This window comes from Pecten maximus, unplaced genomic scaffold (assembly GCF_902652985.1).
Source record: "Pecten maximus unplaced genomic scaffold, xPecMax1.1, whole genome shotgun sequence".
Lineage (NCBI taxonomy): Eukaryota > Metazoa > Mollusca > Bivalvia > Pectinida > Pectinidae > Pecten > Pecten maximus.
The window spans coordinates 1-12,532 of NW_022979151.1; the positions used below are offsets into that span (position 1 = coordinate 1).

At 39.5% G+C, this 12,532-nt stretch overlaps 2 protein-coding genes and 1 long non-coding RNA gene across 3 annotated transcripts; 1 reads left to right on the forward strand and 2 right to left on the reverse strand.

The window, feature by feature from the left end:
- The first annotated feature begins 4,065 nt into the window (after positions 1-4,065).
- Positions 4,066-5,192, forward strand: LOC117318254. The gene is made up of 2 exons (XR_004530317.1): positions 4,066-4,149; positions 5,111-5,192. It is a non-coding gene; the product is annotated as an uncharacterized LOC117318254 (long non-coding RNA).
- A 2,291-nt stretch (positions 5,193-7,483) lies between these two features.
- On the reverse strand, positions 7,484-8,281 carry LOC117318243 (uncharacterized protein F54H12.2-like). The gene has a single exon (XM_033873251.1). The coding sequence runs from the start codon at positions 8,279-8,281 to the stop codon at positions 7,484-7,486; it is 798 nt and encodes a 265-aa protein (XP_033729142.1).
- Positions 8,282-8,974: 693 nt separating this feature from the next.
- On the reverse strand, positions 8,975-10,105 carry LOC117318244. Its single transcript, XM_033873252.1, has one exon. It carries the CDS (start codon positions 10,103-10,105, stop codon positions 8,975-8,977), a length of 1,131 nt encoding a protein of 376 aa, XP_033729143.1.
- Between the last annotated feature and the right edge of the window lie 2,427 nt (positions 10,106-12,532).

Below are 12,532 nucleotides of genomic sequence, written 5' to 3' on the forward strand. Positions count from 1 at the left end.
TCCCCGATCACGTTCAGATCTACACTGATGGCTCAAAAGATGGAGTAAAGGTCTCTGCAGCATGCTATTCCGACCACCATTGCTCTTCAATCCGCTTACCAGATGATGCCTCTATCTTCTCTGCGGAAGCATGTGCCATCGATTTGGCCCTCAACCAAATCGAAGAACAATGCATTAGAAAGGCAATAATTTGTTCCGACTCTCTATCTGTCCTTCAGAATTTACAATCACGAGATCCAAAGAATATACTCATACAAAACCTTGTTTTACGAATATCTCGTATCTTAAAAAAATGCAAAATAACATTACTTTGGATTCCGAGCCATGTCGGAATTAAAGGCAACGAACTTGTTGACCGCCAAGCAAAACTTGCTCTAAATCTGCAACAAACAAATATTAAAATACCATATACAGATTTCAAACCTGTAATTAGTTCTGCCATTCACAGTAAATGGCAGCAACGCTGGTCTTTCGAGACGAGCAACAAACTTTTTAAAGTACAACCAAAACTTAAAACATCAAAACCAAGTCGGAAGGATCGTAGAGAGGAAATAGTCCTCTCTCGGCTCCGTACCGGGCACACATATCCTACTCATTCGTTCCTTTTGAAACGAGAGGATCCACCGATGTGTTATGCATGTGATGCTCAATTCACATTGGAGCATTTTTTAATAGAATGTTCCGATTTCAAGCACATTCGTGATAGATACCCTTTTCAGTTCCGTGGACTCGAAAACAATATTTAGCTACTTGAAAGAAATCGATCTATTTTATAGACTTTGATGTCTTTTATGTTGCTGTCTTTGACGTTCTATTTATAACAAAGTTCACATAATCTATTCGTACATATTACTTCATATAATCTATTCGTACATGTATATATTTTACCATTTTTAACCAACTTTTTTATCATTATGATCTAAATATACAATACGGATGGTTTTAAAAATGACAAATTTTATCTGATTTTAACTTTAAAAATAAAACTTGTTAGTATATTGTTTGGCCCTAAATGACCCTAGTTGTCGATGGGCCGTAAAACACAAACAAACAAAATCTACCGGACAAGCCGACTAGGTACGGGATCACACTGAGACCTAGGCAATGGCGTAATCTGATAGAGAAAATGGACGAAATAAACTCTGCAATAAGACCGGATAATGAGGCGGAGAAAAGGAAGCAGTTGCTCCTCGAATTGTTAGCTGACAGGATGCTGGACTTGATAGAGGAGGCATCAAAAGAGAATTGCGCCGGATGTAAAGTGGATCATCCCTCGCAGGTGAAGCACATGTCCGGCGGATGTTTATCGGAAATGGACGAAAAGATATCACACTATTATGACGAATGCCGGGATAGCCCATACCGAAATAAAGCACACTAAAGTATACTTTTATGCTACTTTAAGTATACACTTTTTCCTACTTTTTTGAAAAAGTACCAAAAAAGTATACTTTTTTTGTACTTTTCTGGACTTAGAAATTTTTCAGAGTACTTTTTCTGTACTAAATTTGGACTCTGAAATTTCTCAGAGTACTTTTTTTGTACTTTTCTGGACTTAAAAACTTTTCAGGGTACTTTTTCTGTACTTTATTTGGACTCTGAAATTTTTCAGAGTACTTTTTTTGTACTTATTCTGGACTTAGAAATTTTTCAGGGTACTTTTTCTGTACTTTATTTGGACTCTGAAATTCTTCAGAGTACTTTTTTTGTGCTAAAATCTGACTTAGAATTTTTTTGAAAGATTGTGAAAATATGGATGTACTTTTTTCCTACTTTTTGGGACTTAGAATTTTTCAGCTAATGCCATTGTGCTTTTTTTGTACTTATTATGGACTTAGAATATTTTCAGACATTGTGAGGGGTTATAGCATATTAATATTTTCAAAATTAAATCTGACTTTTTCAGTCGACTACAAATCTAAGACTAAAAAAATAATACCCAGGATTAACCACAACAAATATCTATCAAATAAGATACAGAAAATTATCATTTGGTAATAGTAAATGTTTTTGATCTCGTTTTTTGTTGGGTTTTTTTGTGTGTCTTTTTTATGTTCTAAAAAATACTTTTCATACTTTGATCAGTACCACAGAAATTTATCTAAAAATAATTAAAATTCAACAATTATTATCATAAGTATTTCACTTCAATGTACTTTGTTAGTAAGGTTCACACATTTTAACGGTGATTTCTTTGTCACTTTTCGTTTGTATTTCCATATGCATCTCAGAAGTAATAAACTTCACATTGATGAATGAAACTTCACATTGATGAATGTTACTATACGTTCATGTGACGAACGTCAAAACTTAGCTCTATAAAAATTTTGTTCCAGATCGTTCTTTGAAGTTACAGTATTTTGGCTTTAATTATAAACTCTTTAACGGAGTTTAAAACATTTCGTTTATCCAAACGTTAACCTCTACCAGATCGGGGATCACTCTACGAACACACATGTGCCCGTGCCTGTAATACGCTTTTAATTCATTCAAATGAAATTAAGATCACCTGCTCTTTGTCTGCATATCATATACTTGCTGGATATACGTGGTTTTAAGATTACATCTGATAATTGCACCCGAAATCACGTCGTGTTCTGTCAAAATATTCACCGATATACTCATATAAACATGTGTAATACTGATATAGTCACTCGGACGCTTCTTTGTAAAACGTATATTGAAGTTAAGCGCTGTGATGATCTCGATCTCGATATGGCTTGACTGACAACAAACAGGCATGATCAAGAAACAATATTCCGGTATTTAAATCAGAATTACATCGCATTCATTGAAATGGTGAAAGTGAACACAAAAAGAAAACTTTAATTTGTGTGATATTTATTTAGCAAGATCGTACGATAATTCGGACAACGACACAATGTAGCTGTACTCTAATCTGTTGTAGAATGATCTCGTAGGAGTGTTGTGTGTACAAATAAAATACTCTATTGTATACAAAAATCAAGATAAATACCAAGATCTATCATAAATATTTTAATTGATATAGTAGACGGCTTGAATAACTGCAACACCAAGATCGATCAAAAATATTTCAACTGTTTTAAACTAAATCTTGAAACCTGTGTGTTAAGCTAACAAAGCGATCAGGATATATGCTTAACGTCGTACCGAAAGTTAATTTCACCCGTGGTGTTAATTAATATAAGCGACAGTCGACTGTAATGGCAAATCATACCTAGCTTTATTGTTTATTGGAGTTACCTGTGTACCTCCCGTCTCACCTGTACACATATTGCCCCTCTTAGACTAAGTCTTATGCCCGCGGCGTTAATTATAACAATTTATATTGTCAAGCTTGACTGCCTTTCACTACGATCAGATCACAGGTGCCTACCCTCATTTAAACAAAACATCCGGATTACATAACAGGTACTGACGAGGCTTATACCTGTGTCAGATTACCATCGGTCGGTTCACCTATGACCTCGGGGCCGTGATCTCGTTTGTTTACTTCGGTTTACGGAATCTACCGAGATTTGACGAGTTCGCTTCGTGCGATCATTTTTTGCAATGTGCAAGCTTTAAATGCTGAAGTAGTAATACCAAAAGTATGAAACAATAGAGGTTAAGGAAGTAGAATATAAAAAAACAAGTAATAAAAGAATGAAATCGATACAGTAGATCTCCGACAAAACTTTTTTTTATCCCATGATGCAACAAACAGCGAGATTTTAGCGGGAAGTCTGATAGCCATGTTTGAATTTCACCGGATGTTTATCTACGGAAGAAACATAAACAAACACGATTTTGATATAGAATAGCCTAAAAACGAAATTCATTTTCTTGCCTAACTGAAGAAGATCGACTATCTGTCAGTAAGTGGCCAAAGAATATCAGCTATCAGCTTTCTTGTTGTTTTTGGCGACAAATGCTCATTTTCACCCGAAAATATCACAGATATCGCGACCAGGTAAGTTTACAATTTTATTATTTAAATCTATTTCGTCTTCTGCACGTTCCTACATCGTTTCACATCATATAGGTGAATAGGGGCCTACACATGTTAATATTAATACTTGATTACTTCGTGTTTCAGGGTTTTCATAATGAATTCATCACCGATTACAGTTTACACGACCCGAGTTTAATTAACAAAGAACTGCTAGATCCACGTGTGTTTCAATCGTAAGTATTCAATTTACAGATTTATGCTACCATACGCCTGGGATTTTATAAGCATCCTGATTGATAGCACCCAAATATTTAGAACAAGAAGAATTTTATTTCTTTATTGACGAACTTCGACGTAGCAGAGACCTATATACTATATAGGTCTCTGGACGTAGTTATATTGCATTTTTATTTCTGTCACGTAACGGTAAATTCGTAATATCTTTACTACATATTTCATGCATTTTGACAAATTTCCAAGTAATTTTTATGACTTCGTTTTTCAATGGAATTTATTGAAATTTCACTTACATGTAAAGAATTATTTGCTTATTCATCTGATAATATTTACAGAATTTTTTGTAGTTGATTTCAAGAGATATTGCATAAAATTTCAAAAAAAATAGCAATGACATTTTTAAGTTAGAATATAAGAACGAAAGTAACGTCACATTTCGGGCAACATGTGTATATCTATTTTAGGGAATATATGTAAAAATATCGGTAAATGAGCTAATAATTGTCTACTATAGTATATGGAATTTGAAGAAAATACATTCAAAAACGAAGTCAATAAAATCCATTGAAAATTTGTTGTATGTCATGATCATGATCAATTCACAAAAAAATGATCTCAAGAAATGATTGAATAAAAAAAAATCTGTGTTTTGGAGTATTTTGATAGTTAGTTGCATAATTTAAGATGAAACAAACTGTCAGAGAATTCTGGAGTAGCTTGATTAGTACTTATCCTTATAATTAAAAGTTTTATGTTGTAGCTTTAAACTTGTATACCTGTGGCTAGCTTTTCTTGATAAAAAGACTTCCAAGCAGACATGCATGTAATAAATGACAGTAAAGTGATCAGGTGCATATATAAGGAAAATTATCTACATTTTTATATTGAACAAATCTTCACAATTATTCTAAGTTTTGATATAAAAAATATTTTAAAATTTTCTCTTTCCTCCAACAGACTATGCAGTACATTCTGAAGTGACGGAAAGCTTGAAGATATTGTATTGTGGTCCGAATTGAGGGCAATGATTCGCATAAAGCAAAAAAGGAATGAAGAGAATCAGACATTTTATTTTTCGAATTCACACTTACTTGGAATTGACCAGTTTAAGCAAGCAACATTATGCATATACCATACTTCATTGTATTCAGTATGCATTTATGCATTGTTTTTTATTTACATTTTTTTGTTGTGTTTCCTCAAGAGGAATTATGATTCAACAATTTTTACAAATGTTATTGCCCTTTTTATTTAGAATACACTTGTAGTATATTTTTTTGTCTGGATCTCCTACATACACATGATATAAAATTGTGTTTTCCTGCTTGAAAAAAATATTAGAATAATTTATCAAAAGTTATTGCCCTTATACATAGATGTCCATCTGTAAATCCTTAACCTCACCCTTAAACAAATTTCGAGCTTATTAGATCAAGACTTTGCTATGGCATGAAATTATACTCAGTGGAATTGTGATTGGATAACTAATCTTGTATTTCAATGTTTGTTTTCACTTGATACAATTGTGCATTTCTCTTAGGAATGGGACTGATGTATGTATTGTTTAAGCATGCAGTATTCTCATTTAAGCTTATCTCCTATATTTTCAGAACTAATTTCCTACACCATTAAATTAAGTCCCTTTTTTTGGTAATTTTTTCCTACTTTTTCAGTACTTTTTTTATACTTTTTCAGTACAAATTTCCTACTTTTTTAGTACTATTTTCCTACTTTTCTAGTACTTTTTTCCTACTTTTCCACTACTTTTTCAGTACTAATTTCCTACCTTATTGGTACTTTTTTCCTACTTTTTCAGTCCTAATTTCCTTCTTTTCAATACCATTTTCCTACTTTTTTGATACTTTTTCAGTACAAATTTCCTGCTTTTTTAGTACTATTTTCCTACTTTTCTAGTACTTTTTTCCTACTTTTCCACTACTTTTTCAGTACTAATTTCCTACCTTATTGGTACTATTTTCCTACTTTTTCAGTACTAATTTCCTGCTTTTTCTGTACCATTTTCATACTTTTTTTGTACTTTTGTACTTTTTTTGTACTTTATGGACTTACCTGTAAAAGTACTAAAAAAGTATAAAAGCACAAAAAAAGTACACCATCAATTTGGCCCTGTGCACTTTATACTATTATTGTACTTTTAATGTACTTTTTCTGTACTATATTTGTGCTTTTTCTGTACTTAATGAAAACAATAAAATGTACTAAAGGTATACTTTTGTTAGACTTTTTTTGTACTTTAGTACTTTTTTTGACTCAATTTGGAACCGTGTTGGAATATCGGTTCCAAATTGAGTCAAAAAAAACATACTTTTTCTATGCTTTTTTAGTACTTTTTTCCCATACTTTTTTTGTACTTTATTTCGGTGTGGGAGGTTAAAGGAAATGGACAATAAGGTGACCATTTTGCGTAAAGCACTGATGCTAACGGACACAAAAGTGGAAGTTAAAATCTGGGGAGAACTACTAAGTCTAAAGGAGACCTCAGACGAAGAAATAAAGGCGACAATGACAAGCCCTGTGGAAGAATGGGATTTTGTTATTAGACAATAGACTCGTTTGTTTGTACATTTGTATGTTAAAAAAAATAAAAATCATTTCAAAGCTGTACAATCTTTATTCGGGAAATCATATACAATATTAAACGAGCATGAACTAAAAACATCTTTGTTTGTTTTGTCATATAAGAAAACAACACAAAATATTCGCAGTGCACAGGACTTTCGTGGTGTTTTATAAAATATTATCTATACACGTATCTAAATCTAACCACGAACGTCCCTGAATTGCGAATATTTCGTGTTGATGCGAATCGTTCACTTGGAAATTACTATGACGTTACGAGTCTGGTCTATTTCAAAGACGTCGTCGAATTCAGAGTACAATATGCAGGAGACAGTCTCCGTTAGCGTATTGGAAAAGGCTATCTCCAGTCTAACGTCCGCGTTTTGACTCGGAGACAGGTGCTCGTCCTCGCCAAAGGTCGGAGTCAACTGAAAGCCGTACAAAGCAAAGCCACGCGACCAGTCGTCACGGTCGAGGGCATTGTCCGTATCGAGGTCGGCCTTGTCGGCGACAAGAAGGCCGTGACGTAGCACTGGGCTTTGTTGGCGAACTCCAATTTGTGGGGTCGATACGGTACACTGACGTTGTTTACAAACAACCCAACGCTCGATGCACCGTAGGACTGAAAGTTGAATGGATTCCTAGTGTATGAACCTGTATAGGCATCGCCCGCCACCAATCCCATAATGACCTTTGAGGGTAGTTTGCCTTGATCTACTTAGACAATATATTGTCCCAGATAAATGTCGACTAATTTGCGGGTATCGTGGCGACCTTGACATTAGAGCTTGTAAAAGGGTATTTGGCCGGAGACACCTCTAGGGCTTTGTTGTGCCTGACGAGCACGCCTGCGTTGACCTGAACACGACATAGACGGAACATGACATCCTGTAGCTCGATCCTGTAATCCGGGTTCTGGACCCCCGACATCAATACGAACGGAGTCCTATTTCTATAGAGTTTAATGTCGAGATCGACTCCGTTCAATATGTATCGATTGAGATGACAGACGTCCTCGCACAGTCTGCCCAACATGTCGACCGTAGCGCTGTTCTTACTGAACTCGTTCCGCTCGAATAGTCCGCTATTAGCACCGTCCGGATCTGTCTCGTCCATACTCCCGGGCGTGTCCTGGTAGTAGAGTTGAGAGGTGAGCTGGCCTCTTTTAGAACTTATCCCGTAGTTCAAGAGTGTTTGTATATACGCCTTATATGCGTAATTACCCGAATTCAGCGACAGTAGCTTCCCTTGCAATGAAACCTCGACCTGACCCCAAAGAGTCTGGAGCGGCAGGTTGACGTAACCAGTCTGTTCCTTGGCGGAGAGGGGCGTGCCGTCCTGTTTGACGATGCGTGCCTTCACATACAATACGCTCCTGTCGAGTGCTATATAATCGCTGCTCTGTCCGGAAATGTGAAACTCGACAGGACCGCTACCGCTGATCTGGGAGATGGGTCTGCAGTCCACGTAGTATAGCTTCTCCACCGCGGCCTGCGTCGGTGGAAGGGAGAAAAGCATCAGCTCCGACGGAAGTCCTTCGTCCTGCATCACGAAAAATTAGTCTTTCTTCTCTTCTGGCGCGGAACACGCGTCGCTGATTTCCGTTTCCCCTGAGGGGCCTCTTGTCTGAGCTCCGATTTGGCTTGTTCGACCGTCTGTTGGACGGGGGAAACTATACGTATTTCGTCTCGTCGTTTCAAGGGCACTATGGAAGCACGTGCAGGACGTCCGACGCCGCCACTGCGTCGCTGCAAGCTAGAATCGGAAGCGGATTTCACAAAGAATCGAGTCCACTTCTCCACGTCCGGCAAATATACGGTCATCTCAGGTAGTATCTAGGCTTGAAATGCAGAGTCACAGTGACGGGTTGTTTTAGGAATGTCGCGAGTGTTCCATCGCTCGTCCTAATTGTGAAGTCAACCGAGCGAGTGTCCTTTATTACCACCGGTATGTAATACGGCGAGGAAAACACGACCTGTTCTGTCTGTTCCGCCCGAATGCGTCTTAGCAATGGCTTCTGGTCTCCCGCCACGAATACCGATCCGATCAGATCGCTATACACGTAAAGGGGCGTGTCAATCTGATCTCCTATGTCGATCTCGCACAGACCGGCACACCATGTGTATTCATCAAATCGCACGGGAGTTTTAAGCTCGGCGGTGAAGCAATGAGGCATGTTTGACGGATGACGGGACAAGCTATCGTCGCTTGACGCGACGACGTAAAAATCCATATATCATATCATATGTCTCTCACCGCATCGGCATCTATCAAGCTATTATAATCGCTCGGCCAACCCATCCACTTAACGAGTAACTGTTTCTTCCTGTTACGTAACCTCTTCTTCAGGACGCGTTCTATGCGGTATTGTAAACTTTCCGGGTCAATAACTCTCTGTAGCTCGCTCTCGTACACCGTCCCGCTAATCTCCCGTCCATTGTAATCCTTTAGTTTATAGATTGGAATGTTTTGTTTGTAAAACCGAGCAGCTATCGTAAATATCTCCCCAGTAAAGGTCTCGTGGAATGTTCTCGTGAAAGCTTGCCTCAGGTGTGAAATCCTCACTGCGTCGCCAACCTTGAACTTAAATACCGATCGGAGTTTTGGTTTTTTTACTTCTTTTTTAACACGTGTTGTCTTCCTCTTCTTTGTCTGGGGATAGTAGAGTTTCAGCATGACCTCGGCTTCGTTCTCCTCTGTGACGTCTGCAGGCGCCATCCCGTGCAACGCGGAATGCGGAGTCTGGTTGTAGCTCTTGACGATCTCGGGGAGAACGTCCAGGTATTGGTGGGTCTGCTTATGGTTCATGTAGCGGAAGAGACCGTTTCTTATCGTCTTTATCACCCTTTCCGCTACCGCTGCTTTAACCTCATTGTCCGTGACGAAGTGTTCTATCCCCTTACGGCGGAAGTACGCCTCCAACTTCCGGGAGCAGAATTCCGCTCCTCGGTCTGTTCTGACCTTGACCATCGTCCGTTCCCCGAGCACCTTATCGAATCCCGCTATCACGGAATCGGCCGTTTTGTTCTTTAGCGGGGCGACCATCAGATATTGACTAAAGTCGTCGATGCATATCAGTAGGAACCTCACGTCCCTGTTGTCGGCACTGAGGTTCGACACATCCATCAAGTCGCAATCCCACTCCTTGTTTAGCCCGGCGGTAAGTATTTGCTGGCGACGGAAGCGCCGACGTACAGGTCGGTTTAGGCTGTAGGGTTCCTGTCTCTGTAACCAATGTCTTATCCTCCGGAGACCTATGCGATGTTTCCCCTCCCTCCTAACTAGGCGATACAACTGCTCGGGACTTCGGAATGCCCTGGGATTCGACCAGTCAAAATATTTGTCAGCGAGGTATCTATCGACGTCGGCCATGTTCGACGAAGGCGCACGACACCAGAATGACTTCCTTTAAGTCGCAAAGCTGCGAGAGTGTCTCTGGAGACAGGGATAAGTCGCGTTTGCCCTTCCTGAGTTTGATCCAGCATCGCGTTTTACGTCGCGATATGCTGACACTGAGCCCTTCGTCTATAACACAGACCACCTTGTTACGCCCTTTCCATTGAACGTCCATAATGAGTGCCTGTCCACTTCCGTTTCTCACCCCTTGTTCTATCTACGTTAGCGGGCCGACGCAGAGTGGTAAGACCACATTCACGCGTCGATTAATAGATAACATAGAGCGTGGCGTATTGTCTCCTCCCCCGGAAAGGGTGATATATGCCTATTCCCAATGGCAGCCGGCTCTAGAGCGATTAGAAGCGGACCGACCCGATGTAATCTTCTTTCATAGTCTACCGCACAAACAGCAGATCGAGTCGTGGAGCGCTGGCGGTAGGTCTTTACTTCTAGTTTTGGACGACCTAATATTTAGAATCGTAGAAGATAGAGATTGTTTGGAATTATTCACGGTCGGTGTTCACCATAGCAACATCACCGTGGTTTACCTGTCTCAAAACGTGTTCCCGCCTGGCAAGTACGCGAGAAGCATAAATCTAAATGCTCATTATATGGTGCTCTTTAATAATCAGCGTGACGCCTTTCAATTGTCCGCACTCGCCCGGCAGCTCTTCCCTAAAAACGCGTCGTACTTCACCGACAGTTATAAAAAGGCAGTGGAGGATAAAGCGTATGGATACCTAGTCGTGGACCTGTCGCCTAGGACGCCCACCAACTTGCGCACCGAAGTGTTTCCGGGTGAAGTGCCGACAGTGTATGTGCCGCGAAATCAGCAGCCACCTGACCGGCTAGTATGAGCAAAAATCTTAAATCGAATTGGAACTTCGTGACGCTGCTTGCTAGGACACACGCCGCTCAGCGGAAGCGAATGCTAGAATCGCTCACTGTATCTCAGACTCGTGCATTTTGCGAAATCATCAGAAACATTGTTTATAACCCGAAACTGCCGCCCTCTCCCCAGTACCTTCGACGTCTGAGGAGACATAAAAGGATACTATTGCGTCTCGCGGAGAGGAATTCTTCCTTGTCCGATAAAAAAAGGATTTTACAACGTGCCGGTGCCGTTATAGGCAAGGCCTTGAAACCTCTGCTACCGAAATTGGAAAGTGTTATAAATGGCAACCGAATACGTTATCATTCCGAAGGAGCGTTACGAGAGGATGAAAGAAAGAAAGGAGACGCTTGAGAAGACAGAGAAGGAACCTAAAAAGAAAATAGTGACAAAGACCGTAAAAGATGTGTCATACTCTCCTCCGGGAGAACGCGTGGTGCCTATGAACTGGATTAAATGATACTCTCTGTCTATTATATATATATATATATATGTGATCTTTTTTTTTCTCTCCCTAAAAGACTTAGCCCCTAAGTCTCTTTCGTCGGAAACTCACCCCCCGAGTCTCCGATGGACAGGATTCCCGTGTGTAATAATTGAGAGTCTCCATAACTGAGACGGCATTTAAATGTCTCCATGACTTAGACTAGTGTCTCCATAACTGATTTACAGTGTCTCCATAACTTAGACTAGTGTCTCCATAACTGAGTTACAGTGTCTCCATGACTTAGACTAGTGTCTCCATAACTGAGTTACAGTGTCTCCATAACTGAGACTAGTGTCTCCATAACTGAGTTACAGTGTCTCCATAACTGAGTTACAGTGTCTCCATAACTGATTTACAGTGTCTCCATAACTGAGTTACAGTGTCTCCATAACTGAGACTAGTGTCTCCATAACTGATTTACAGTGTCTCCATAACTGAGTTACAGTGTCTCCATAACTTAGACTAGTGTCTCCATAACTGAGTTACAGTGTCTCCATAACTTAGACTAGTGTCTCCATAACTGAGTTACAGTGTCTCCATAACTGAGTTACAGTGTCTCCATAACTGATTTACAGTGTCTCCATAACTGATTTACAGTGTCTCCATAACTTAGACTAGTGTCTCCATAACTGAGTTACAGTGTCTCCATAACTGAGTTACAGTGTCTCCATAACTGAGTTACAGTGTCTCCATAACTGAGTTACAGTGTCTCCATAACTTAGACTAGTGTCTCCATAACTTAGACTAGTGTCTCCATAACTGAGTTACAGTGTCTCCATAACTGAGTTACAGTGTCTCCATAACTGAGTTAGTGTCTCCATAACTGAGTTACAGTGTCTCCATAACTGATTTACAGTGTCTCCATAACTGAGACTAGTGTCTCCATAACTGAGTTACAGTGTCTCCATAACTGAGACTAGTGTCTCCATAACTGAGTTACAGTGTCTCCATAACTGAGTTACAGTGTCTCCATAACTTAGACTAGTGTCTCCATAACTGAGTTACAGTGTCTCCATAACTGAGA

What these genes read in the sequence shown, in the direction of transcription:
- LOC117318243 (XM_033873251.1), bottom strand. Translation starts at nt 8,281, where the DNA reads ATGCAGGACGAAGGACTTCCGTCGGAGCTGATGCTTTTCTCCCTTCCA.
- LOC117318244 (XM_033873252.1), bottom strand. Translation starts at nt 10,105, where the DNA reads ATGGCCGACGTCGATAGATACCTCGCTGACAAATATTTTGACTGGTCG.